Source organism: Cryptotermes secundus, unplaced genomic scaffold (genome assembly GCF_002891405.2).
Source record: "Cryptotermes secundus unplaced genomic scaffold, Csec_1.0 scaffold330, whole genome shotgun sequence".
In the NCBI taxonomy this organism is placed as follows: Eukaryota; Metazoa; Arthropoda; class Insecta; order Blattodea; family Kalotermitidae; genus Cryptotermes; species Cryptotermes secundus.
This window is the reverse complement of record NW_019734317.1, coordinates 2,092,541-2,116,696: the sequence shown is the minus strand read 5'-3', so window position 1 is coordinate 2,116,696 and position 24,156 is coordinate 2,092,541. Positions and strand designations below refer to the sequence as shown.

Below are 24,156 nucleotides of genomic sequence, written 5' to 3'. Positions count from 1 at the left end.
TGTACAAATAATGATAGCTGTAACCTCTGCGGACTTGGAACACGCTTGAATGTAGTTAAATAGGACACACCATGTCGATGACGCATTTCGCGGAATATTCATTTTCAGTGTTATTAGACATTCAAAGTACAGCGTGCGACCCATTATCCGGAAAACTTTGGACCAAAGGCTTTCCAGATTTTGTTTTTTTCTGAATTTAGGGTCCCTTGACCAAAAAATGAAAACGCGTGTACATTCAGCAATTAGAAACATTTATTAACATTTAGTTTACCAAAAAAAAGTGCTTGAAATTGAGCGATTAGATTTATAATTATCACTTTTGTCGGCACAAGAGTCTTTAATCTTTTAAACATGTCTTGCTGAGTTTTTTTTTTCACGTATTTAAGCGTTCCCAGTTTTGTAAAACCTCTAGTATTTTATATAGCCACATAAAAAAGACATTTTTGCTGGACTCTCTTAATAAGTTTCTCTGTTAAACTAATGCACTTATCAACTTAAAAGTGTTTTCATTGCCCCTTCATCGCAAAGCGGCAGTACTGTAATGTATTATTGTTTGCATCTATGCACTCTTCCTCGTTATGTTACAAAACCATCACTGGCAACACTTTAACAACATTGTCACGATAACATATCAGTTAACTATTAACATTCCTTTGGCGCGTGCTACGTTGTCTGTGTGAGACGATTTTACCAGAACAGGATTCCGTTACGTTTAGCGAACAGAACAATGATAACATAGGGAAATTACTATGATTTGGAGGCTTTATTGGTATAATAACAATACCCATTAAATATGCAACATGGAAAGCGTTATCCAACCTCCTGTTTTCACCAAGACATTCAGGTGATTTACAGCGTACTGACGATAAGTGTGCGCGAACTGCATATTTTTCAATTTCACCCCAAGTGTGAATTTACCCATTTTCTTGTTAATAATAATATTATTCATTCTTAAAATGACACGACCGCGTCTTTCCTGTCTCTTACACAAATTGCTTGATAACATTTCCACCTCTTAGGCACCGTAGTATCTGAAACGTAGTTGTTAAATACGTGAACATTCAATCTACTTTTAAAACTAAAAATGTGGGGGGTCCCATTACACAAGTGTTCACATATATACGTATATATCAGTGTACAACATGTTTCGGCCTAGATAGGTCATCATCAGCAGAATTCTTGCGGAAATACACAGATGGTGACATATGAACTACAGCGCTAGAACAGAACACGTTCTTTGCTAGTTACAGTTGGTAGGATCCGACATGACGTTAAATTTTAAATTAAGACGTATGTGGGAATGCATGTATAGCTCAATGAGTTATTCTCCTCGGCACTAGATGGAGGCGAGCGTCAGTTTCACACCCCAGCCGCTTTTACTTTAAGGAAAGAGGTTAGGGTGTCCACTCACTAGAAGGCTCGGCCTAAGTTGTTGCCAACAGAAAAATTCCTGCTTCTACCGAGAACTGAACCCCGGCCGTTCATCTCGTACCCAGTCACTACATAGTGAACCATGGGAACGATTCTTTTACACCACAGATGGGGAAGATCAACGAAAATGCCATGATATTCGTACGCTGAGAACGGATTGCCCAGATAGCGGTGCAGGTTGAGGCTCATGTCGGTCAAGGTCATGCACGTTGATAACATGCTCCAGGCGGTCAATATGCATGCGCAGGAGTGCACCAGCCAGCGCTTCAGTGCAAGGAATGTCGCTCGCCTCTGCTCTGTATTTCCCGACGAAGTAGTATCAAGGGCGTTACTGCTGCAGCGCACTGCACATGATGTATAAAAACATCACAGCCGTGTCCTGAGCTACTGCACTCTGAGACGTAGGAGAAAGTGAGTTTATACAGCGTTTTCGCCATAGACGGAAGGCAGGATATGGCAGTCCAGACATGTCCCTTGTACGCAATGTATAAAGTCACGCGGTCAGCCGAAAATGAAGCCGCTGATCCAACATGTACTTCGGCTAGTTATTAGTATCTAACATAGTTATGGCTCATCCCGCCTAGTGCCGAGGTTAAGAATGTGTGGAGCTATACCACCACTTTCCCAAACGTCTTTATGACGTGGTGCTCAGTTAACACAGAGATACTTCATAGTTATCTCAACATTGCGGCAGGTCGAATTAGATTTTTACATGCTTCGCTTTCGACCCGAAGATCGTATTTTACCCATTCCTGGTCTAGAGTCTCTTACATACCGTACGAAACAACATGTAAACTTTCTGGTTGTCTTTTGAAGTAGGAGCTGAATTACAATATGTTAATATTAAAATATAGATTTGATTCTTTTCTTCTATATTAAACCAGAACTGCTCGGAACTTACTGAACTTTAAATGGCGTCAGAGAGTTCGAGAGAGATTTCGCAACGTTCCCATGCTAGTCCCCTTACACGTTGTGACAAGTTGGACATGTTCATAAAATAAGCACTGAATTATTCGCAAGCTTCAAAATTATGTACGATGTGGCTATACAGTGAAATGTTGTTATACATACTAATCTGTTTATGGACTATGTTTATTGGCAGCAAAAACACTTGACTTAGTTGTAAACCATTTAGTTAACAGCTAGCAACATGACCGTTAAAATGCAACAAGAAATCCAAGAGACATAGCTGTAAGTAACTATTCATATGTTCTATGTCACGCCTTAGAAGATGAATTAAGGTGAATATATTTTAATAACGCCGGTCACGGTAGCCGAGCGGTCTAAGGCATGCACTGTCTTCGCTCGCTCGGAAGCCGGGATCGTGGGTTTGAATCCCACTCAGGGCATGGATGTTTTTTGTGCGTTTTTCTGTGTTTGTGTACAGGTAGAGGCCTTGCGACGAGCTGATCACTCGCCCAAGGAGTCCTACCGAACGTGTAAGATCTAGTAAACCGAAGTGAAACGGAGAGTTTCATGGAGGTAGGCCTAGGCCCAAATTGGGGCTGTAGCGCCATAGGGAAAAAATATTTTAGTAACCCTGTGGCTAATATTAAGAACAAGGCGTGCACTGTCTTCGCTCGCTTGGAAGCCGGGATCGTGGGTTCGAATCCCACTCAGGACATGGATGTTTGCGTGCGTTTTTCTGTGTTTGTGTACAGGTAGAGGCCTTGCGACGAGCTGATCACACACCCAAGGAGTCCTACCGTATGTCTAAGATCTAGAAAAACCGAAGTGAACGGAGTTCATGGAGGCAGGCCTAGGCCCACTGGGGCTGTAGTGCCAAGGAAAAAGAAATATTAGGAACTCGTCGCTTTTCTTGATTTAAATGGCGAATACGAGTACGAAATGAAGTGTTTATTGTGTTCTATTTTCTGTCCAACTCACAGCTTAGAAGATACAGTTCTCGCATCCTGTGTCTAATACAATGTGATTCTAAATTATTGTAGGGATTTCCGTGCCCTATAATCTTCAAACTGGAAACAACAAAATAAAACTGCATATGGAATATAAAAATGTAATTCATAAGTTTTATGTGGCATCGCTGTACTCGCCGCATGTCTGTCTGGGAGAAAATTTGACGTCATACCTCGGAATGGCGACTGTTCAGGACTCAAAATGGGAAAGAGCCACCTTCAGATAATGCTATCCGACTTTGGTTAAAGCAGTTTCAAGAGACCGGTAGTGTTCTGCGCCGAATAGGAGCAGGAAGATCGAGCACTTCGCAGGAAGATGTTGATCGAATCCAAGAAGCATTTTCTCGAAGCCCACAATAATAGACGAGCTTCTTTGCATTTAGTTATATGACACATATGACACACGACTGTCTGAAGGGTTGTTCAGAACCGCCTTCACCCCCATGTCAACAAACTGCACATTGTGCGGGCTTTAAAGCCGTACGATGTACCCCGCTTTTCCAATTTGCCAAACACATTTTATCATACGTCAAAGCTGATGAAAATTGCATTCAGGGATGGATATTAAGTGATGAAGCAACGTTTTACGTATCAGGGAGAGGAGTAAATCGTCATAAATGCAGAATATGGGGATCAGAAAACCCTCACGCCATTCGGGAAATCGAAAGAGATAATGCAAAGGCAAGTGTCTGGTGTGCTTTGTTATGTTTCGAAGTTTTGTGGCCCTTTCCCTTTGCTGAACAAACAGTGCCAGCGATGACCTACCATGACATGGCTACAATTGTATCTGTTACCCCAGCCAAATGTGGTGTTCGAGCAAAGTGATACACCCCTACATTGGGCTCGTACTGTCCGAGAATTTCTTGAGATGCATTTTCCTTGGCGCTGCGTTGGGCGTGATGGACCAATTCCGTGGCCTCCGCGCCCACCGACATTACGCCGCTTGGTTTCATCCTGCGGGGGATACGTTAAGAACATTGTTTACAAGCCCCTGTCACCTCCCTCGATGAACTGAAGCTCAGAATTGTTGCTGTGATCGAAACAGTTGCACCGCAAATGCTAGAGAACACTTTGAAGGAAACTGAATACCATTTCAACATCTTATATAACAAGAAAGGGGAGCATGTTGAAGTTGTCCAGTATTTTGCAGTATTGATTCTACGGGTAATAAAACTTTCTGAGTTACACTTTCATATTCAGTAAGCAATCTTATTTTATTTCCGGTCTGAAAATTATAGGCCACAGAAACCCCGATAATAATTTAGAATAACACTGTATTACCAACTCACCGTTTTCCTTATTCTTATTTAACAGCCATATAAACTTGAATTTCTGTCCCATTGTACTCTTATAATCTAACTCTGGTTTAGAAGATAAATTTCTATCACACATGTAAGTTTTGAGGTTTTCACGGCGATGACTATGAAGAAAGTCGTCTTCTGGGTTTAGGCGCCGTGTATTCTTCGTTTTGGCCGACGTTTCGGAGGAATGTATCTCCTCCATCTTCAGAGCAGTTGAATGGCTTGGAATGCAGCTGTGCTACTGCTCTCTGCATTCCAAGCCATGGAGTGTAGCAGTGTAGCAAGGGAGTGTTCATGGAGGCCTACCTCCACGAACTTCTCCGTTCACTTCGGTTTTTCTAGATCTTACACATACGGTATAACTCCTTGGGCGAGTGATCAGCTCGTCGCAAGGCCTCTACCTGTAGACAAACACAGAAAAACGCACACAAACATCCATGCCCTGAGTGGGATTCGAACCCACGATCTCGGCTTCCGAGCGAGCGAAGACAGTGCATGCCTTAGACCGCTCGGCTACCGTGACCGGCGAAATCAATTCATAATACTTAAAATTCCAATTTATGTTTTAAATATATATTATACAACCACAAAAGAGCTTTATCCTCATTACTTTATCCCGAAAAGTTTTGCAAAATAATTCATTTAGTGTTCCTCGTTCTTTCTTTAGTTATAATGCCTACTTACTAAGGGGAAACAGATTCGTCGATAACAGGCTTAGAGCATGTCATTCAGTCGTAGATACCCTATTAACTCATTGTTGTAACTTCCGTATTATTTTCTCGTGTTCTTTCCTGAATCCTTGGATGTAACATACATAGATCTGTATCCCCTGATCACCAGAAACGTACTTAACTCTTTTCTGCGGTTTGTATTTCAAGTCTCATTTCAATACGGCGTTCCTAGCCACAAGGACACCTGAAAAGAAAAATTCCCCTCCGCGAAATCCTATATTTCATACTTGCTAGTGGGGTGGGACTAAGTCCCTTGTACTGCGGCCAATTCTGGCCTATTGTACCAGTCCCAGATGACAGGTGAGGGTGATGGTGGAGCAGTTGTTGGAATGAAGATTGGCAGGGGAAACCGAAGTACTCGGAGAAAACCTGCCCCAGCGCCACTTTGTCCACCATAAAGCCCACTTGCCCAGACCCGGGATCGAACCCGGGCCGCCGCGGTGGAAGCCAGCAACTAACCGCTTGAGCTATGGCGCGGCCGACTTCCATACTTACTTACTTTACTAATGAAGTTGAGCCCTTCTTGAGGAGCCGCCAATTCTGCAGCTACTCAAGAATTTCCCAGTATTTTATGGAACTCGAAGGTTCACTCCTGTATTCACAAGATCCCTCCACTGGTCCCTATCATGAGCCAGATCTATCCAATCCATACCATCCCAACCTATCTCTCTAAGATCCATTCTAATATTGTCCATCCACCTACGCTTTGGTCTTCCTTGTGGTCTCTTCCCTTCTGGCTTTCCCACCAATATCCTATACGCATTCCTCGTCTCCCCCATTCGTGCTACATGCCCTGCCCACCTCATCCTCCTTGACTTGATCATTCTAATTATACTTGGAGAAGAGTACAATTTATGAAGCTCCTCATTATGCAGTTTTTTCCAACCTCCTGTCACTTCATCTCTCTTCGGTCCAAATATTCTCCTCAACACCCTGTTCTCAAACACCCTCAGTCTATTTCCTCCCTTAATGTCAAGAAACAAAGTTTCACACCCATACAGAACCATAGGAAAAATTATAGTTTTGTATATTCTAATTTTTATGTTTTTGGATAGCAGACGAGAAGACAAAAGGTTCCAGACTGAATGGTAGCAACCATTACCCGAGTTCAATCTCCTCATAATTTCCTCCTTAATCAGGTTTTGATTTGTTAGCGTCGTTCCCACATAATGGGACATTTCATATGTCACATTTTTAAAACAACTGTTTCCTATTTTTATGTCATGATTTTGCCCAGCATTTTGGTGATGAGACAGCAACATATACTTAGTTTTTTGTGTGTTTACTTCTAGACCAACCTCCTTACTTGCGTCAATTAAAGTTTGTGTGTTTTTCTTTATGGTATCTATATTATCACCCAGTAGATTCACATCATCGTCATAGACCAACAGCTGATGCGTCCCGTTTAATTTCAGTCTCACCTGGTTTTCCTGGACCTTCTTAATGGCATATTCTAAAGAAAAGTTGAAAATCAGTGGCAACGAAAATCTCCATGTCTAGGCCATTCTGGATAGGAAAATTATTAGACAAATGTTTAAATATACGGACTTTACTATACGTTTCGTTTAAACACATTTTAATCAGCCTAACCGGTTTCATGGGTGTCCCAAACTCTATCAGAATATTGTACAATACTTCCCTCCTAACTGAATCGTAGGCTTTCTTGAAGTATATGAATAGCTGATGTACTGTCTCATTGTACTCCCATTTTTTCTCCAATATCTGACGAATGCAAAAGATCTGATCTGTAGTTGATCTGTTATGACGAAATCCACACTGATGATACCCAATAATTTAATCTATATATGGACTTAACCTTGAAAGAAGAATATTGTATAAAATTTTGTATGAAGTTGATAGCAGTGATATCCCCCGATAATTACTACAGTCAAGTTTTATCACCCTTCTTGTGAACGGGTACAATAATAGACTCCTTCCACTGGTCAGGCAATTTTTCCTTATTCCAAATGGAAGTAATTAGCTATAATCAAAATACCGATTTAATGAATTTTGCGAACCCTACATTGCATCTTGCGTCGGTTATTTAATGAGCTTCCAGTATCGAGAAAGTATAGCGTCGGATTGTAGGACGGACTGAAAGAGCTTTGAAGCGGTCCTGGCCCAATCGAGCCATCAGAGTATTTTCCCCGAGGGACTGAAGAAAATAACGAAATACCGCATTTACGCATGTATAGGCCGCACATTTTTTGCCAAAAATTCAAGAGGAAAACTGGGGTGCGGCTTATATTCGAAATCACACTTCATTTAAAAAAAATGATATTCATAATTAGTAATACAGGGTGTAATACTCCTGAAATAATATTCCAAGAAAATTATTTTTTCTATAATTTCTGTCTGAAAATTGTGCTGCGGCCTATACACGAACGCGGCCTATACATGCGTAAATACGGTACCTATGAGGACAGTCGGCGTCCCGCCGAAGTTCGAATCGAGAACCTCCTGAATACAAGTCTCGAGCGCTGCTGTACAGCAACCTGTTGGGTATTACGTTGTTGACGTCAAGCGCTTTTCGTGCGTGATTCTAAGTATAGAATCGTGGCAAGAAAATCTGTTTAAGCCCTTCCCCCCTTAATTCCTGGGCGTCTTCACGAGTGACGGGGGTTTTATGTTACTCCAAGGCTCTCTACATCTTCATTGGCTTTGGTCCACAACCTGGTTATAGATAAGGAGACGTAAAACGAACATCTATACCCTCCTCACGATGGCTACGAAGTGAACGTAACACATGTAGGGTAGGTAACGTTAAAATTCTGGCCTCCTGCCTGCCAGCCAGAGGAGTCACAATGAGAGCAGTTCGTAATGTAGTCACTAGGTTTCGCGAATGTCTCAGCCGGCTGGGAAACCAAGATTAGTGAAGTCCCCGATCAAAANACCCTGAAGATGGAGGCGATACGTTCCTCCGAAACGTCGGTTAACACCACACATACACGGTACCAAATCCCAGAAGACTGCTTTCTTCAAAATGTTTTTAACTCACTATGCCCAGGACTGGGGGGCACGCGGTCGCGTAGTTGGTTGAGACACTGTTACAAGCCGGAAGGTCGAAGGATCGAATCCCGATGAGGTCACTGGATGTTTTTCAATTTACCTAATCGTTCCAGCCTCACCTTGGCCCTGGGGTCGACTCAGCCTCTAACAGAAATTAGTACTAGGAATATTCTTGGGGGTAAAGGGCGGCCGCCGCGTAGAGCTGACAACATTGCCGCCATCTATGAGCCGATTGTCTAGAAAATGTGGGAACCTCAACATCTCACAATCCTGTGGGCCTCCACGGCCTGTTACAGGGATACCTTTACTTTTTTTATACCTAGGACTGGTGTTTTAGTGACACGTTATACTGAGAGTACGGATATAAATCCTCGTCAACGATAATGGGTAAGAGATCCGGATACTGGACGTAGTGAAGAAGAACTGTTCTGAGGGAATACCCTATGGCTGAGAAGTATGCAGGCCTACGATTAAAGGAATACAAATCAATCAATTTAACTAGTCCCGTAAAACGCGGTCTCATGAAAACGACTATAACTGGCATTCATGAATTTCTTAAAACCATCATTAGGAAGAAAAGGTACCAGTCCCATTTTGACAATACCAAGAGTCCACCACCGGACAGGATCTCGAGCCACTTCCATTCTCCCTGAACTTCATTTGAATATTATCCTCCAGTCTTCTTCGTGGTTCTTTAAGGGACCGTCCTAGACAGAAATCTGTATGCATTCCTTGTCTCTACATTCTCATCCCCGCTTGAATTCCGTTATTCTACTAATATAACAATATAGGTCACAACGGCCATTATGTAACGTACCCTAAACTCATCGTTTACTTCATTTTAGGTCAATATCCTCTGTTTACCAGAGCAATTTGTTTCCACATTCTTGTAATCTGTTATTCCCTGAAATAAGAGTTTCTACATTTGACACCTATGCCAAACCACCAGCAGAATTATACTTTTGAAAGTCTTCAGCGTTTTGTGAAATACGAAGGGTGATAAACGTCTGTCGAGAATTCATTCTTTTACTGGTTTCATCACAAACATCACTTCTACGTGTAGTGCTGTTCCTTGATGCTTAAAATCTTAACTATTCTCATATGATTTAAAGAAAAACTAGTGTCAGTTCATTGTGAACTAGTTTCTGTTTCTTCTGATATGTTTATTATATAGAATTAAGAATAAACTCATTTTAAATATATAAGCTTCTTTTTATTATTTGCACATACATTAACCAGTGATCTGTGGCGTTCAAATAAACTTGACCAGAGCTTCAGTTCTTTCGTAATGAACTTAAATATTAACTTCGGTAGTTGAAAATATCGTCCGATGATACAGCCTCGAAGTGACGGTCTACCCGATTTCAGTATATGTTCTACATTGTTTCCATTGGACCCTTCAGAGTAAAATGTAGACCCTGGGTATTATTACATTCCATGAGCGCTGACAAAGGAAGACGCAACTGGTTCGTTTTCTATACTTCACGCCCATCTCTTCCTCCAATTAGACTTTCACAGATACACACTTGAGACACAAAAACAATCCCCATTACTAACCTTTTCATGTTATTAAATACACTTCGTGCACTGCAGTGGTTTGCAATAATACGATTTCTGAAAACTCAGACATATTGAAACAATAATAAATTACATGTATATATGACCACTGTTGTGCGTTATGTCAATCATGTTGCATCCAAACTCAGTTTCAAACTGTAAGATTCAATTTTGTTTTTCATTTCTATGACAACGTGAACGAAGTTCTAATGAATTAATGTGACATGGTACTGTGGTCATGTACACCAAACTCAAAATTATCATAATGAATTACTATCAAGTGTTAAAATGTACTATCACTGCAAGATGACCCTTTTTGTGTATGCATATCTATATCCCTATACACGCAGGGATTAACACTGTTAGCGTACTTCACCAGTTTACTGCTTGTTCGAAATACCTCCACAAGGGAAACCGTGCATGCCCTTGGCATTCTAATGGATCTGAAGCTGACTTATCATCACATTACAAGATGTAGAAAATACTCTTCTTAATATCATGTGGCATGCCTTTGTATATAAAATTTAATATTTAGTGAAAGATTCTGTCACTCTTTAAATTATGGATCTTTTAAAACAACGTAGATGGTGAATTTCAGCTTATTAGCAATGATTTTGTTGCACATATAAGAGATTTACAGAACATTGTAAAGATACAGTCTTTTGTTACTTAGTCCTTTCATATTGGTAACCTGTTTTGTCAAATCTTATCAGTAATATCAAAAGCGGATTCGGTGTTAATGTTAACATTTATTGGAAAGAATACAGGATATATCACTAACACTCAATTGCATAAAATACAGAATGTTTTGTCAGTGCTGAGATGAAGTTTCATACTTTATAAACAAACCACATTTCGTGGACTACACCACACACAATATTCCAGTCACAAATAAACTGTATGGAATAAATTCTTTCTCTAAGCTGAAAACTTTTTAGCAAATATGCCTTCTTGTTTTGTATACTTCCATTGTGATTGGTATTCAAACACATGTTAAACTGAGATACCAAGAGATGGCAGGAGAGATTTTGTTTGATGTCACACACCAAATATACACAGGAGAAACTTCATTCCACCAAATTCTCCATCATCATAATCACCCGGTGCAGGCTACAATAGGCCATCAGTGGCCGCCGTGCTGAGGGGACCCAGTTTTACTCCACCCCCCACTAAGCGAATTAAAAAAAAATTACACAGGAGAAAAATGATGGGTTTCAAGTTTATGTTATCTTGTTCGCAACACTGAAGAGGTTACGATGTTTTTTATACAGACAGCTTGGTTAGAATCATTGCAGATAATGTGCCAGCGTCAAATAAATAATAATATTTAAGTAAAATTCAAATAACAGCCATCTAATCATAACAAACATTTGATGACGGGAGCAGATCCCACCCATATTAAATTAAACTCGAATGTTGTCATCAGAAGTATTATTCTAAATATAAGAGGGGTGTTACATATGCTCTGGTAGATCTGTTTTATTAGATGTGACTCTTTTGTTTAACATTCTTCAAATGAAATTTTCCCTTAACATTAAGGTAAAAAAGTAAAGTTGTCCCCGTGCTTCACTAATTACGCACTACGCCATAAATACTTATGAGGGAGTGGATGTATTGACCCATGTTTTCTTGACCTAAACACTAGTTGGAGGTTGAGTGCTCAGCTTCACGCTCCGCCGGCTTTACCCCCGGTATCCATTAGATAAGAGGTTGGGTGGACCCCAGAGCCGGTCTGGACGACATGGAGAAGTGAAAATTCTTTCCCACATCGGGATTCGAACTCGACCCCTGGTCGACCAGCCCATAGCCAGTCGCTATACCAACTGCGCAATCCCGGCTTTTCCCTGAACAGTATAAATATAATTTAATCTGACATAATTAAAACCAACTGAACTTAAAAACATGTCTGATATTTAAAAGGCTAAATACAGTAAATGAGCTTTTTTGACTGAAGATTCAAGTAATTTTTTAGGTGTTTTGTTCTTATATTGTTTAGCATACGTGTAATTATTTTAACGCATCCAAGAACGAATAAAATGTTATAAAGCAGCGTGATGTGTACCCACGTCTTCTGAGATGCTTTGTTGGGCAGTGGTGTATCGGAAGGGAACATCAAATTTAGCTAAACACGTTATATCAGTTGCCAGAATTTGGATAGACCTGCATTCATCGAATGTGACCACACTTCCACATTTGTTCCGCCCAAATATGGAAGTCATTCTCGTTACTAGGAATTGGAATGGAAGTTCAGAAAAACTCTACATCAGCCAACTGGTGGTAACATTAAAGTTGGAAAGAAACAAATGACCATCCAGCTCGTTTACTGGATCTCTAGTTACATATATCTACATTACTCTCAAAAGCACTACATAAACAATTCTATTACGTTCTATGTAACATATTAATTTTTTCTTCTTTCAGTTGACAAGTTACATGGCTGCGGAGTCCAAGACTTATGTGGTCTCAGACCACATGTATTCAATTCCCACCCAGAATGTCTGTGGGGATTCTCTACTGTTTTGTCCTGTGCAGGTAAGAGGCTTGTTATGGACTACTTCCACATCCAAGGACGTTTACGAAATGGTGAAGGATTCATAGTTTGAGAATTAATTCTGGGTTGGAACAGGCTGTGAAAGTGGCGGGAAAAGATTTTATTGGTCTTCACTACTAGAAAAACTCACGATTTCTAACCATTTCAACGCAACTGTGTTCTAATAAAAATATTAACATCAAATAAATATTTTTCCAAATATAGCTGAACTAAACTCAAACAGTATTCTGGTGGTAGACCTACACAGTGACATTATATGTGGATATAGGATATACAGGTAAACATATTCCTTTACTGAAAGTTTTATGTTCACAAAGAGTAACATAAAATAAGTTTCAGATTTTCTTTGGTGAATTATGTTTCCATATGCACTCTTTTAGCACGTATCAAGCGTGACAAAGAACAAAGAATGAAAATTATTTTCTCACAGTTCTGTCATATTATATATAAACTACCTTGCAGCAGTTCTATATGAACAAGAATTAAGAAATCACATAACAGNTATTTTTTCTTCTACCCTGAAGATGGAGGCGATACGTTCCTCCGAAACGTCGGTTAACACCACATATACACGGTGCCAAATCCCAGAAGACTGCTTTCTTCATAGTCACCGCCGTGAAAGCCTCAAATCTTTAATTTTCTTACATAACTTGCCAGTAACTAAATTATGTCTATACCATTCGTTAACGCAAATTCTGATCTAAATCAAGAATTACACTACTGATATCTTTAAATTTGTATTGAGGAATTTTGCCTGCAAGTGATGCCAACGTTGACTTTAGTTTCTTAAGAAGCAGCTTTATATATCTTAGGAAATTTGGAGAAACTAAAATGACTAGAAACTGGACAGAAAGTTACGATTAATCTCTGAACACATTATATGGTTTTGTGAAAGGTTTAACAAAACGTTTACATCACATTCTCTGCTACTTCTTGACCTTCAAGAATCACCTGCATTCCAGAAGGCTTATCATATTAGTGCATAGTGGACACCTGTGTAAACACATGACAAACTACACTAGGACACTTATATTGACATCGGTTACATGGCACTTACAATTCATATTCCATTTCTATTAAATCTACATACAAGCTGGGTTTTTTATGTACAAAATCAGTAAAGTATACAACCTGCATGCTCACATAAGGAACTGGCGGTAAAATAACACTAAATTATATTTACAGTCTTGGTATTTTATACTATTTACAATACATGCACACGATGAAGCATATTTTCTTGCAACAGTTGATTTGGAACATAATTTTCATCTGCCCACATAAGACAAGTGCCTACACATATATAAACGTATTTCAGAAACAATGTCACTCCAATTCCAAAAACTCTGTGGACACTGACTTCTGTGTATGTTAATGTTATTGCTTCTGTGAAGTGCAATGGCGCACACTATTAATTCGGAATGGAACACTGTTTTGCCTTAGAGGCCTGAATACCACATTTATCACAGACATTATTGAGGTTTCCGTGCTAGCTAGAAGATCAGTCTGTGAGATCAAACCTTTTTAACCTTGAGCCTGAGTTCATTACGAGGCCCTTGCGTAGTGAATGACCGATCTAGATCGGACAGACACCACTTCTGGCGCTGCCGTTTCCATGGATTTGAGTATCATTTTTGAGCGTTTTCGTGGTGGCAGAATGAGAACCTCCCTGCTGACTGTGGCGAGATCAACTGGGTCTGGAGAGGTGGAGGGGACAGGACTCACAGGGTTGCTACTGGGGGGTGTCAGGAGAGGGTCTTGCTCATCTGCTGAAACCGAGGGTTCCATCTCTGACTCATCTGCATCCTCTGGTCGTCGTTGCCTGCTGCTGCTGGAGCTGCTACTACTACTGGGGCTGCTGTAAGCAGGCGTCAATGGCAAGCTAATGTGCACAGGCTCCTCCAGGTACTCTGGTGGTGGCAGCTGAAAATGGTATGGCGACGATCGCCGCTGCATTGATGGGAGGGGTTCTGGACACAAGTACACTGAGGGTTCTGTGACGGGCAGTGAAGGCTCCGGTGGGAACTCTTCCTGCCGCTTCCGTAATACTACACTGTCTTCATTCCGCTCTTCTGTGCCGGGAAGAGGTGACAAGCTCCGGCCCTCAGATGCAGCTGCGGCGACAGCAAGTAGAACGGGGTTTACCCCGGAGGAAGAGGACGCCGGAAAACGCTGCTGGTACGGCGTTCCGCCAGGGTACAGATAGTAACAGAGCTCCCGCATATTGGGGTGTGGCTGTGACTGTTCTTGCTGGGGCAACGGTACAGGTGGGGAGAAGGGCACTGCTGTGTTCGGAGAGGCTGAGTCAAACTCATTCTCGACAGGTGGAATCCGGGGCGGATGTTCGCAATCGCTGTCGCTCTTGTTCTCCTTATCACTACTGGATGACGCGCATGATGATTCGCCGAGATCGGTGTTCTGTCGCCCTGTCGAGGGCGCTGCGGGTGGTTGCGGGCTCCGAGCTGTGCTCGAGGGTTCCGAATGACTCTTGATGTGAACTTCCATGGTCTTCTTTGACGTAAATGTCTGGCTGCATATGGTACATTTGTACACTTTTTCTCCGTAGTGTGCCACTTGGTGGAGCTTCAGCACGTGGTTGTAGCCGAACGCTTTGCCGCAAATATCGCAGGAATACGGCTTCTCTCCGGTGTGGGTACGCGTGTGCACCTTCAGTTGTTTTGAGCAGGTGAAGCCCTTGCCGCACGCTGCGCACACGTAGGGCTTCTCGCCCGTGTGGGTCCTCATATGGATGACGAGCTGTCCGCTCTGAATAAAAGTCTTGGCACAGACTCCGCACTTGTGCGGGCGCTCGCCCGTATGGATTCGCATGTGGCGATGCAGCTTGCCACTGTGTTCGAAAGCCCTGGCGCAAATGTCGCACTTGTATGGTCGCTCCTTCGTATGTATGCGTCTGTGGACGCTAAGATTTTCCTTCACGGAGAAGGACTTACTGCAATACTCACACTGGTATGGCTTTTCACCCGTGTGTGTACGGTAGTGACGTGTCAGTCGGGCGGGAACAGCGAATGTCTTGCCGCAAATGTTGCATTGGTACGGATCCTCGCCTTCCTTTCCGTGGGAACGTAAGTGATTCTGATACGTGTTCTTCTGTGGGAAAGTCTTGTGACAGAACGAACACTCATACGCCTTATCTCCCGGCACTGGGGCGGAGGCTGGGGATGCAGACGACTCAACGACGGCGGCCGCCGCAGCCTCCTCGAACGCATGTGTTAGCGAGAAGACAGGCAAATCCGGGCTGCACACTAGCCGCTTGACGGGTGCTTCTTGCTCGTCGGGGTGCTGCTCGGGCACCATGGGACCAGTACACTCCGCACCACCGCAACCTGAACCGTCCTCGGCGTTGAAGTAACCCACCATCTCGGATACTCGGCTCCAGATGTTATCTGAAACAGACGTCATATTATCAGCAGAAAGCCAAGCCACAGAAGTTCTAATTATTTCTAATCACTGATGAAAACAAAAGAAAGCACTTCGGAGTAGAAGACCAATAACGTTCCCTTTCGCAAACTTAAGGTTGTAAATGCAGCACATAGCCAATACGTATTTATGCCCGTACACATATTTTGGCATTACTCTAATGCACTTAAATAAAATGAATTACTAATTCCTATAAAAATACAAAAAGTATATAAAATCGTTGCAGTCTGGTATTTGGCAGCTATTATTTTAAATTCCAAAACATTTTTAATAAATATGGAGCAACTCAATATGCCATGTTACAAAGGACTTCTATACTTAGCGGATTTGTGCCACATCCTACTAAAACTGCCACTTCCACACCGTTATCAGTAACACAAAACTGACACCTCTCAGGAATTAATGTTTAATATTTTTAATGTTTTTTATATCTGTTACGTTTAGTACATATATTTTTGTTGAACGTAAATAGCGTTTTGCGTTTGTGCATAAATATGGCTGCAAATATCTTTGTTGCTGTTCTCATTATGAACGTAAATACCTTATCAGTCAAAATAAATATAAATTAATAATTTGACGACCATGGATTTTCGTCACTAGTCAGATTTATGTGAGGGGGGTGTATTGTAAAAACAATCGGTATTTGTTATTTGCCTCATTGAGATTAATTTTCAAAATCAAAATATTTACTTAACAGATTAGTATAATAAAAACACGGCACGTGATCATTTCACGTGTTGTTGGAATAAATTACTGAAGATATTCAAACCAAAAGTTCTCGAATTCTGGAACTGTCCCGTTAGCTTCTTCCGAATAACTTCTACCACTAAAAGGAGCTATAAAACTGCCGTAATCATAACAAAATACAGTTCGCAGATATGGGACCTTACAATTCTTACCGGGCAATGTATTCGGCTTATAGGCGAGTAACAAATTCTTTATCCATTCCTTTTGCGTTTTTTCCCATATATCCTCCATACTGCACAGCGGTCAAGCAATCTTACAAAGGTATCCGTCGAACTTGCTGCCAAACCACGGACTGAATGAGTTGGGATCTCCGGAGCATTGTATCGGAGTTATGGTATTTACATCGCTTCCCCTACTGACAGCACGTGGCAAGGTAGCCCTCGTAGGAGCAACGCTGGGGGAGTGGCGCAATGGGCACAACCGCTCATGCGCAAACTGATGTCATGACAGAGACGAAAGTATCCGAAGCTTACCGAACGAGTTCGTATCTCCCCCCTCCTAAGTTGCATCCACGTGTGGGCTCCACGAGTGACGGAATAGCTTCCTCGACTTTGGCTTGTGAAAGGTCAGTTCGCGGGCTTGCTTCTCCGATTTAGCTTCCGACCCTAATGAAAGCGAGAGCGGCGCACGAAATGGGTTTCTCACGTAGATGATTCAGGAGAGTGGTATTGCTGTAATTAAAATTAAACAAATGCACTGTTAACAAAACCAGTGTTGACGCCTTATCACCCGAATGCAGTACCCAGAGAACGTGGGGGCCAGGCGGGTGAGAGACTATGTGGCAAGTTCAACTAGCTGGTGACTACCAAACCCAAAATCACTCGCGAAGAAGTTAATGAGCAGATTAAATACTAAAAGTAAAAGTAAAGCTATCCATGTATGAGGCCGTCAAGGCCCATAAGGTTGTGAGATGTTAAGGGTCCCACATTACCTTGACAATCGGCTCAGATTAAATACTACGAATGTTTATTATTTAATCAGAATATTGTATCGTCCCATCTATATTTTAAAAACTAAAGATTATAATATACAAAACTGTGAGTAAAGCTTCGTCTCTCACATTAAGAGAAGAATAGGATGAAGACTGGAACACAGGGCGCTAACGCGAACATCGGCCCGAAGTGGGATGAAGTAACGGAAGGATGGAGAAAATTATATAAGGTGCTTCATAATTCGTTGACTTAATCTCACACTGTTTGTAAGATGAGATGGGCAGTACGTGTAGCAAACATGGGAGAGATAAGAATTACATACAATATTTCCGAATACCTTAAGGGAAGTCCAAATACGTTTTGGCCTACGTGCTTTCTCTATTTCGAAAATATAAAATAAAATAAAAGTAGGCTTGTCAGATAACATTGCTGTGTCTGTGTGTATGTACATCCCTCCCCCCAATTGTTACTAGGCAACAGCTCGTTATACACGTTGCCGCTGCAACGAAAACACAGGCATCGTAAAACTGCTGGAAACGTCGTTTTCTATGCGCTGCGTGTCATATAAACAGGAAAGCTGACCATTACTCGTAGTTCTTCCCAGAACTTCTCGATCCCTTCTCCATAACTTGCAGACCAGTTCCGAGGCTCACCCGGCCTCCTATACAATGGATACCACGGGCTGTTTGCGCGTCGGTGACGTGGCAGTGGCGTGTTGAAGTTAACCAGTCACCCCCCATCTAGCTGTCAGGCTAAGCATGGCGGAGCCACTCATCCCCATATATTACTGAGGTTAAGTATGGCGAAGCTATACCTGGACTCCCTCATATGTCTTTATTACGCGGTACCCAGGTATAATTGTACCTTTTTTGCCTATATCTTCGTGCCACTTTGTTTCATTCCACTTTTACTCTGGCTTGTTTACTGACACTGAAATGTAGATGTGTGTGCAGAACCTTCCAACGAAGTTTTGTATCCTCATCCTTGGCCAGAGATGGACTTTCCGCTATGAAGTATTCTAATGTCTCGTCAAATCGCTGGCACATTCTACATGAACAGTCATCTGTCATTTTTGTATATCATCATCATTATGCTATTATGATCAGCATCGCCTTACCAAGCAGACTACTGTAACGTTAAAGTCTTGGTCAGTAACTGGTTTGATTTCGATCATGCTAACGGCTAGCTCCTATGTTCTCTGTCTCGTCAGGAAAATTCCAGGATATGACCTTAAAATAAGTCACGAAATCATCAATATAGAGTCTTACTACTCACTTCATCCTCGTATCTTATCAGGCAATACTATAATCTATACAGCGAGAACACCGTCGTTAAACAATAGCGACCAACGACTATTACTCTGAAGAAAGCAGTTTTCTGGGATTTGGCACCGTGTATATGTGGTGTTAACCGACGTTTCGGAGGAATGTATCGCCTCCATCTTCCGGTAAAAGCAGACTGGACACCAGTCTGCTTTTACCGGTTCTCACGGTCTCTTCGCTTGCGGTTTTCTTATATTTTTCTTCTACCCTGAAGATGGAGGCGATACGTTCCTCCGAAACGTCGGTTAACACCACATATACACGGTGCCAAATCCCAGAAGACTGCTTTCTTCATAGTCACCGCCGTGAAAGCCTCAGATCTTACAGACTATTACTCTTCTTACAATTTATCGTCTTAATTATCTACTCTCTGCACCTCATTAGGACCTAAGCCTTTATTACCGCTAACATTTCTAAATCATTATTCAAGTAAACTCCCGGATGAGGAAGCACCAATATTTAGCTATATAATTTATGAAGCAGCGGGGAAATAGCGACCGGCTCTTGGGTCACGGCCATATGTGAGCCGATTGTTTAGAAAACGTGGGAGCCCCGAAGTCTCACAACCGTACGGGCCTTCACGGCCTGTTGCAGGTAGCGCTTTCTGTGCCAGCAAGAATTTCCTGAACAACTTACCTTCTTCGTGAATATAATTTTTTATTTCTTACTGTCGTTACCAAATATTTAACCTGAATATGAATACTCAAACAATATAAAAGCTTTCTGTATCACTTGATGGGTTCAACTAAACCCACTGGCAGACATGTCACTGGCATCCTGGTCTTTATTTTAGGAGATGGAAAGGATTCACAGGATTCAAACGGTGATCTTTGTCACTCTCACAGAATACATTTTTCTACATCACGGCTCCTAGAGTTCGACTTTAAATTAAGTTATAGTTTCCTCCTCCGTGGCCTTTAATCCACAAGAGAACTATACCGACCGAGCGACCGCCGCTCGGAGAAGTTAGTGCCAACTTTAGCGGATAGAGGGTGTCGCGTGGTCAACGCAACGAATCCCCATGGCCGTTAATCTCGGTTTTATAGACCTGAGCCGCTATTTCCTTCCTTATGCAGTTGAGTGGACTCCGTTCCAGACCCACTATTTCTCAGAAAATCTGGTAGCAAAGGGAATCGAACCTGGGACCTCTAGATTTGTAGCAAGAACTTTGACCAATAGACCACAGAGGCGGTCCACATCTGGGGTGTATCTCGCCAAAATTTATTAGCGCAAAAAATTGAACAAAATGAAATCCTATACACTTTCTGTGCAGCTCTTACGGGTTTCAGTATAATTAAAAAAAGATTTTTCTTTTATGTTGTGTCATTTCATGACTCGCTAATCGCTGGACTGATTTTACCACATATCGTTCGTTCCGCTATTCTGAAGGCAGCGATGAACGTCAGCATTCATGAATTGACAATCTAGAGGTAATAACAAAGCGAAAAAGCTAGAGTTGTTAATGTATGCGTATATTTATGAACTTCCTCATTTCCTGTTATTCACCGATGCATAATTAACGCAGTGGAAAAGTTGTTGTTAAGTACATTATGATACAAATATCCCCCCCAAACTAGTCAATGTCAGAATACATTTTTCAAATCATTCTAACATTCCGACAATTAAGAGGGGGAAGAAGCCTCCTTAAACGGTCCTGTCTCGAATCCGGTAATAGTGAAAAAAAGAAGTATCATCATAAGCCATGGCCAATAGTTCTTCACATACATGCTCATGTAACTGAAATTATTAAAGTTGCTTTTATGGAAATGCGCGACGAGGATTATTAACGGTGTTGAATCTTGAGTTCTATTACCAAGGAGTTAGCTTTCGTTGATTTGATAATTCGGTAGTTATGCCCCCCGAGACGGTAATTTTTTACTGAATGAAAAATCTCAGGCACAATTAATCGGAATAAAATATGCAGCTGGCCCATAAGGAGCTTAATATTAAATCCGATACCTCTTGTATGAGTTATCAAGACAAACGGCCTTACTTCTTGTATGAGTTATCAAAACAAACTGCCAATACCTCATGTTTGAGTTACCAAACCAACTGCCAATACCTCTTGTGTGAGTTATCAAAACCAACTGTCAATACCTCTTGTATGATTTATCAAAACCAACTGCCAGTACCTCTTGTATGAGTTATCAAAACCAACTGCCAATACCTCTTGTATGAGTTATCAAAACCAACTGCCAATACCTCTTGTATGAGTTATCAAAACCAACTGCATGTTTCTCTCGGTAGGTTATTTAACGATGCTTTCGAGAGCGAGACTATATACGTCGGATGGTTGGATATATGCATGATGAATTGGAGAGGATCTGGAAGGAAGAGGTCGTGGTCTAATCGAGGTACTATCCAGGCATTTACCTGAGGAACTGAGGAAAGCCACGATAAACCTTACTCTGTGTATCTGGTGTCCAGGCCGAGATGAGAACCGAACGCCTTCCAAATACAAGTCTAGAGTATTAACGCCAGACCAACCCTTTCGATCAGTAATTATTTTCCCATGTAGGCCTGTAAAGTTGTCCCTGTGTTTAATTAATTAAGCAGAAGACGTATGGGGTAGTGGAGGTATAGCTCCACCATTCTTGACCTCGGCACTAGATTGAGATGAGTAGACAGTTTCACGCCTCGGCTGCTTTAACCCCAGGGAAGCGTCCCATGTACCCACTGCATAAGAGGTTGGGTGCGCTCAGAGCCAGTGAAGACAGTGTGAAGAGAAAAATCTTGACCCTGCAGGGAATCAAACCCCAGCCGTCCAGCCAATACTGTAGGCACAAAAAATCTATTTCTTCACTTTATTTTACGTAAGTTGACCATTTATTCATTGATTACTACAAGATGAAAATCATGATTGTTACAATCAATAAAAATGAAAGCAAAAAGTCATAACAAATACATACTGCTTACATGATCAGGAGTGTGGTAGATTAGTATACCACTTCTACTCAAATCGCATTATAGTGTGACAGTCCAACTGCACTAACAGCACCTAGCTCGGACAGTATAAATATATTAATGGACTACTGAAACAGCAATAGATGTCATACATACACTAGGCGGAATCATTAAAAGTAAGAAGTAAAGCTATCCCTGTAACTGGCCGTGGAGGCCTATAGGGTTGTGAAATGTTAAGGATGTCAGCCTCTTGCACAGGCCGCCCCCCAGGAAGATTCCTAGTACTCAATTTTGTTAGAGGCTAAGTCGACCCCAGAGCCACAATGCGGCTGGAAGGATTAGGTCAATTGAAAAAGACATACCTCATCGGGATTCTAGTATTCTCAGTACTCTGGTATTGCTGGACGGTTCTCATTATTGGTTGGTTACTAAAGCTTCACTGACAATCTTGGTTTAACTTAATGTAGGAAGCGAGCGATACTAGATCAAAGAATCGAAGAAAGTTCTCCATGATGGTGTGGCTGCCTCTTGACGGTGGATACTGACGTGATACCCTTCTGTCCCTTTCTATACATGATACATTTTGTTATCTCCAAGCCTCGAATTTCATAAGGACTGCGAGATCCTCGTCGTCACAATTTTCCTCCTTTCTGGCAACGTTAGTTACTGTCGTCGTACTGCAATCTCGCCTGTTCGTTGACGTAAGTTCCTCGTATCTACATTTTTATCTTCATCTACCAACCCGTGTTACCGTGACCTATTGCAACAAACTTGTATGAATTCTTGAATCAGCATTCTTGTGGTTATGGTAAGAACCCGAGTTTGTTTTGTCTTTGGCAATATGTCACAAGTCTGCCGTCGTACCTTCTTCGCAAGCGAATTAACTTGCAATAAAACGAAAAAATCGTTGGGGCTGCAGTGTACAACAAGGATGTTATTCTTAGCTGTAGGATATGAAACATACAAATGTTCATGTGCACAATTCGTGCGATTTAAATAAGTGAACTATCCACAAAACAGTCTACGCCTGTTGGCCTATCCTTGATCAGTATCCATGCCCTGGGGCACGCGGTAGCGTAGTTGGTTGAGGCACTATGCTACAAATTGGAAGGTCGAGGGTTCAAGTCCCGATGAGGTCATTGCATTTTTTTTTCAATTGACCTAATCCTTCCAGCCGCACTATGGCCCTGGGGTCGACTCAGCCTCCAACAGAAATGAGTACCCGGAATATTCTTGGGGGGTAAAGGGCGGCCGGCGCGTAAGGCTGACAACCTTGCCGCCATCTATGAGCCGATTGTCTAGATAATGTGGGAACCTCAACATCTCACAACCCTATGGCCTTCACGGCCTGTTACAAGAATACCTTTACTTTTTACTTACTTTTTATGTTCATATCCTCCCTCTAACAACATACTAAATGTTCTAACGGAAATTGTCCAACTGGGCAGTTGTGTAACAGAATTTCACTTTTTCCACTTGTGTACTTGTGTACCTTCGTGGAGCAGAGTCGTGCTTTAGAAACTTGACAGTCGCTCGGTTTATCAAGAAATTCCTCGTCATTTATGGAACCTGAGGGTTCGGTACCATGTCCACAAAAGCCTACAACCGGGATATATCCTGAACCAGAAGACTCAAGCCCGCAGAAGCCTCACAGTCTATTTCTTTTAAGATTAATTTATGTTATCGTCCTATCTACATCTGTGTCTCCATTCAAGGGGTTTCACGGAAATTTCGTATTCATTTTTTAACTCCCCGTGCGTGGTTCATGTCCCGTCCCTCTCATCCTCCATTATTTTATACCCAAATACAGTGTGAAAGTCCAGAAACGATTTCCAAGGTTACGAAACGGTCGACGTAAGAAGCATGCCATTCTACAATTTCAAAGGGCAGTTACGTCACGGAACGGGAGAGTTATGATAGGCCGAATGATTAGCACACCTGCTACGTAATGAGAAGGGGGGGAGGTTTCGAATTTCAACCCGGATACCGGTTATTCTGAGGTTTTGTGGGTTTCCTTAATCCCCCAGGAAACAGTACAGTATGCTCTTAAAACAGACCACCTTCCATATACTTTCCAACTCACCGTTCAGAATCAGCCTACAATGGTATACAACTTACGAAATCGAAAAAAAAACGTCGTTATAAAACCCATATCCAATTCTGGAACCAGTGGCACAGAAGAGGAAAGAAAAATGTAGTCCCCAATTTTTACGAAATGTGAGTTGAAACGGCATCAAATAAGAAGAGGACTAGAATAGATCAGTCGCAATAGTATGAACGATTATTAACGCCGTCCAGTGTGACTGATAAATGCTGTGTT

General features: G+C 41.8%; 1 protein-coding gene across 2 annotated transcripts in view; it reads right to left on the bottom strand.

Moving 5' to 3' along the window:
• Positions 1 to 13,360: 13,360 nt before the first annotated feature.
• The window catches only part of LOC111868576 (Krueppel homolog 1), a 33,898-nt gene continuing 23,102 nt past the window's right edge, over positions 13,361 to 24,156 (bottom strand). Inside the window, exons 1-2 of one of the 2 annotated variants that reach the window (XM_023859347.2) lie at positions 16,831 to 16,970; positions 13,361 to 15,897 (exon numbers count right to left, since the gene is read on the bottom strand). In XM_023859347.2, coding sequence (XP_023715115.1) covers positions 14,039 to 15,897; positions 16,831 to 16,909 — 1,938 coding nt within the window. In that variant the 5' untranslated portion in view covers positions 16,910 to 16,970 and the 3' untranslated portion in view covers positions 13,361 to 14,038. Of the gene's footprint in view, positions 15,898 to 16,830; positions 16,971 to 24,156 lie in introns of those variants that run through there. The other variant, XM_023859348.2, reaches the window with a different exon arrangement.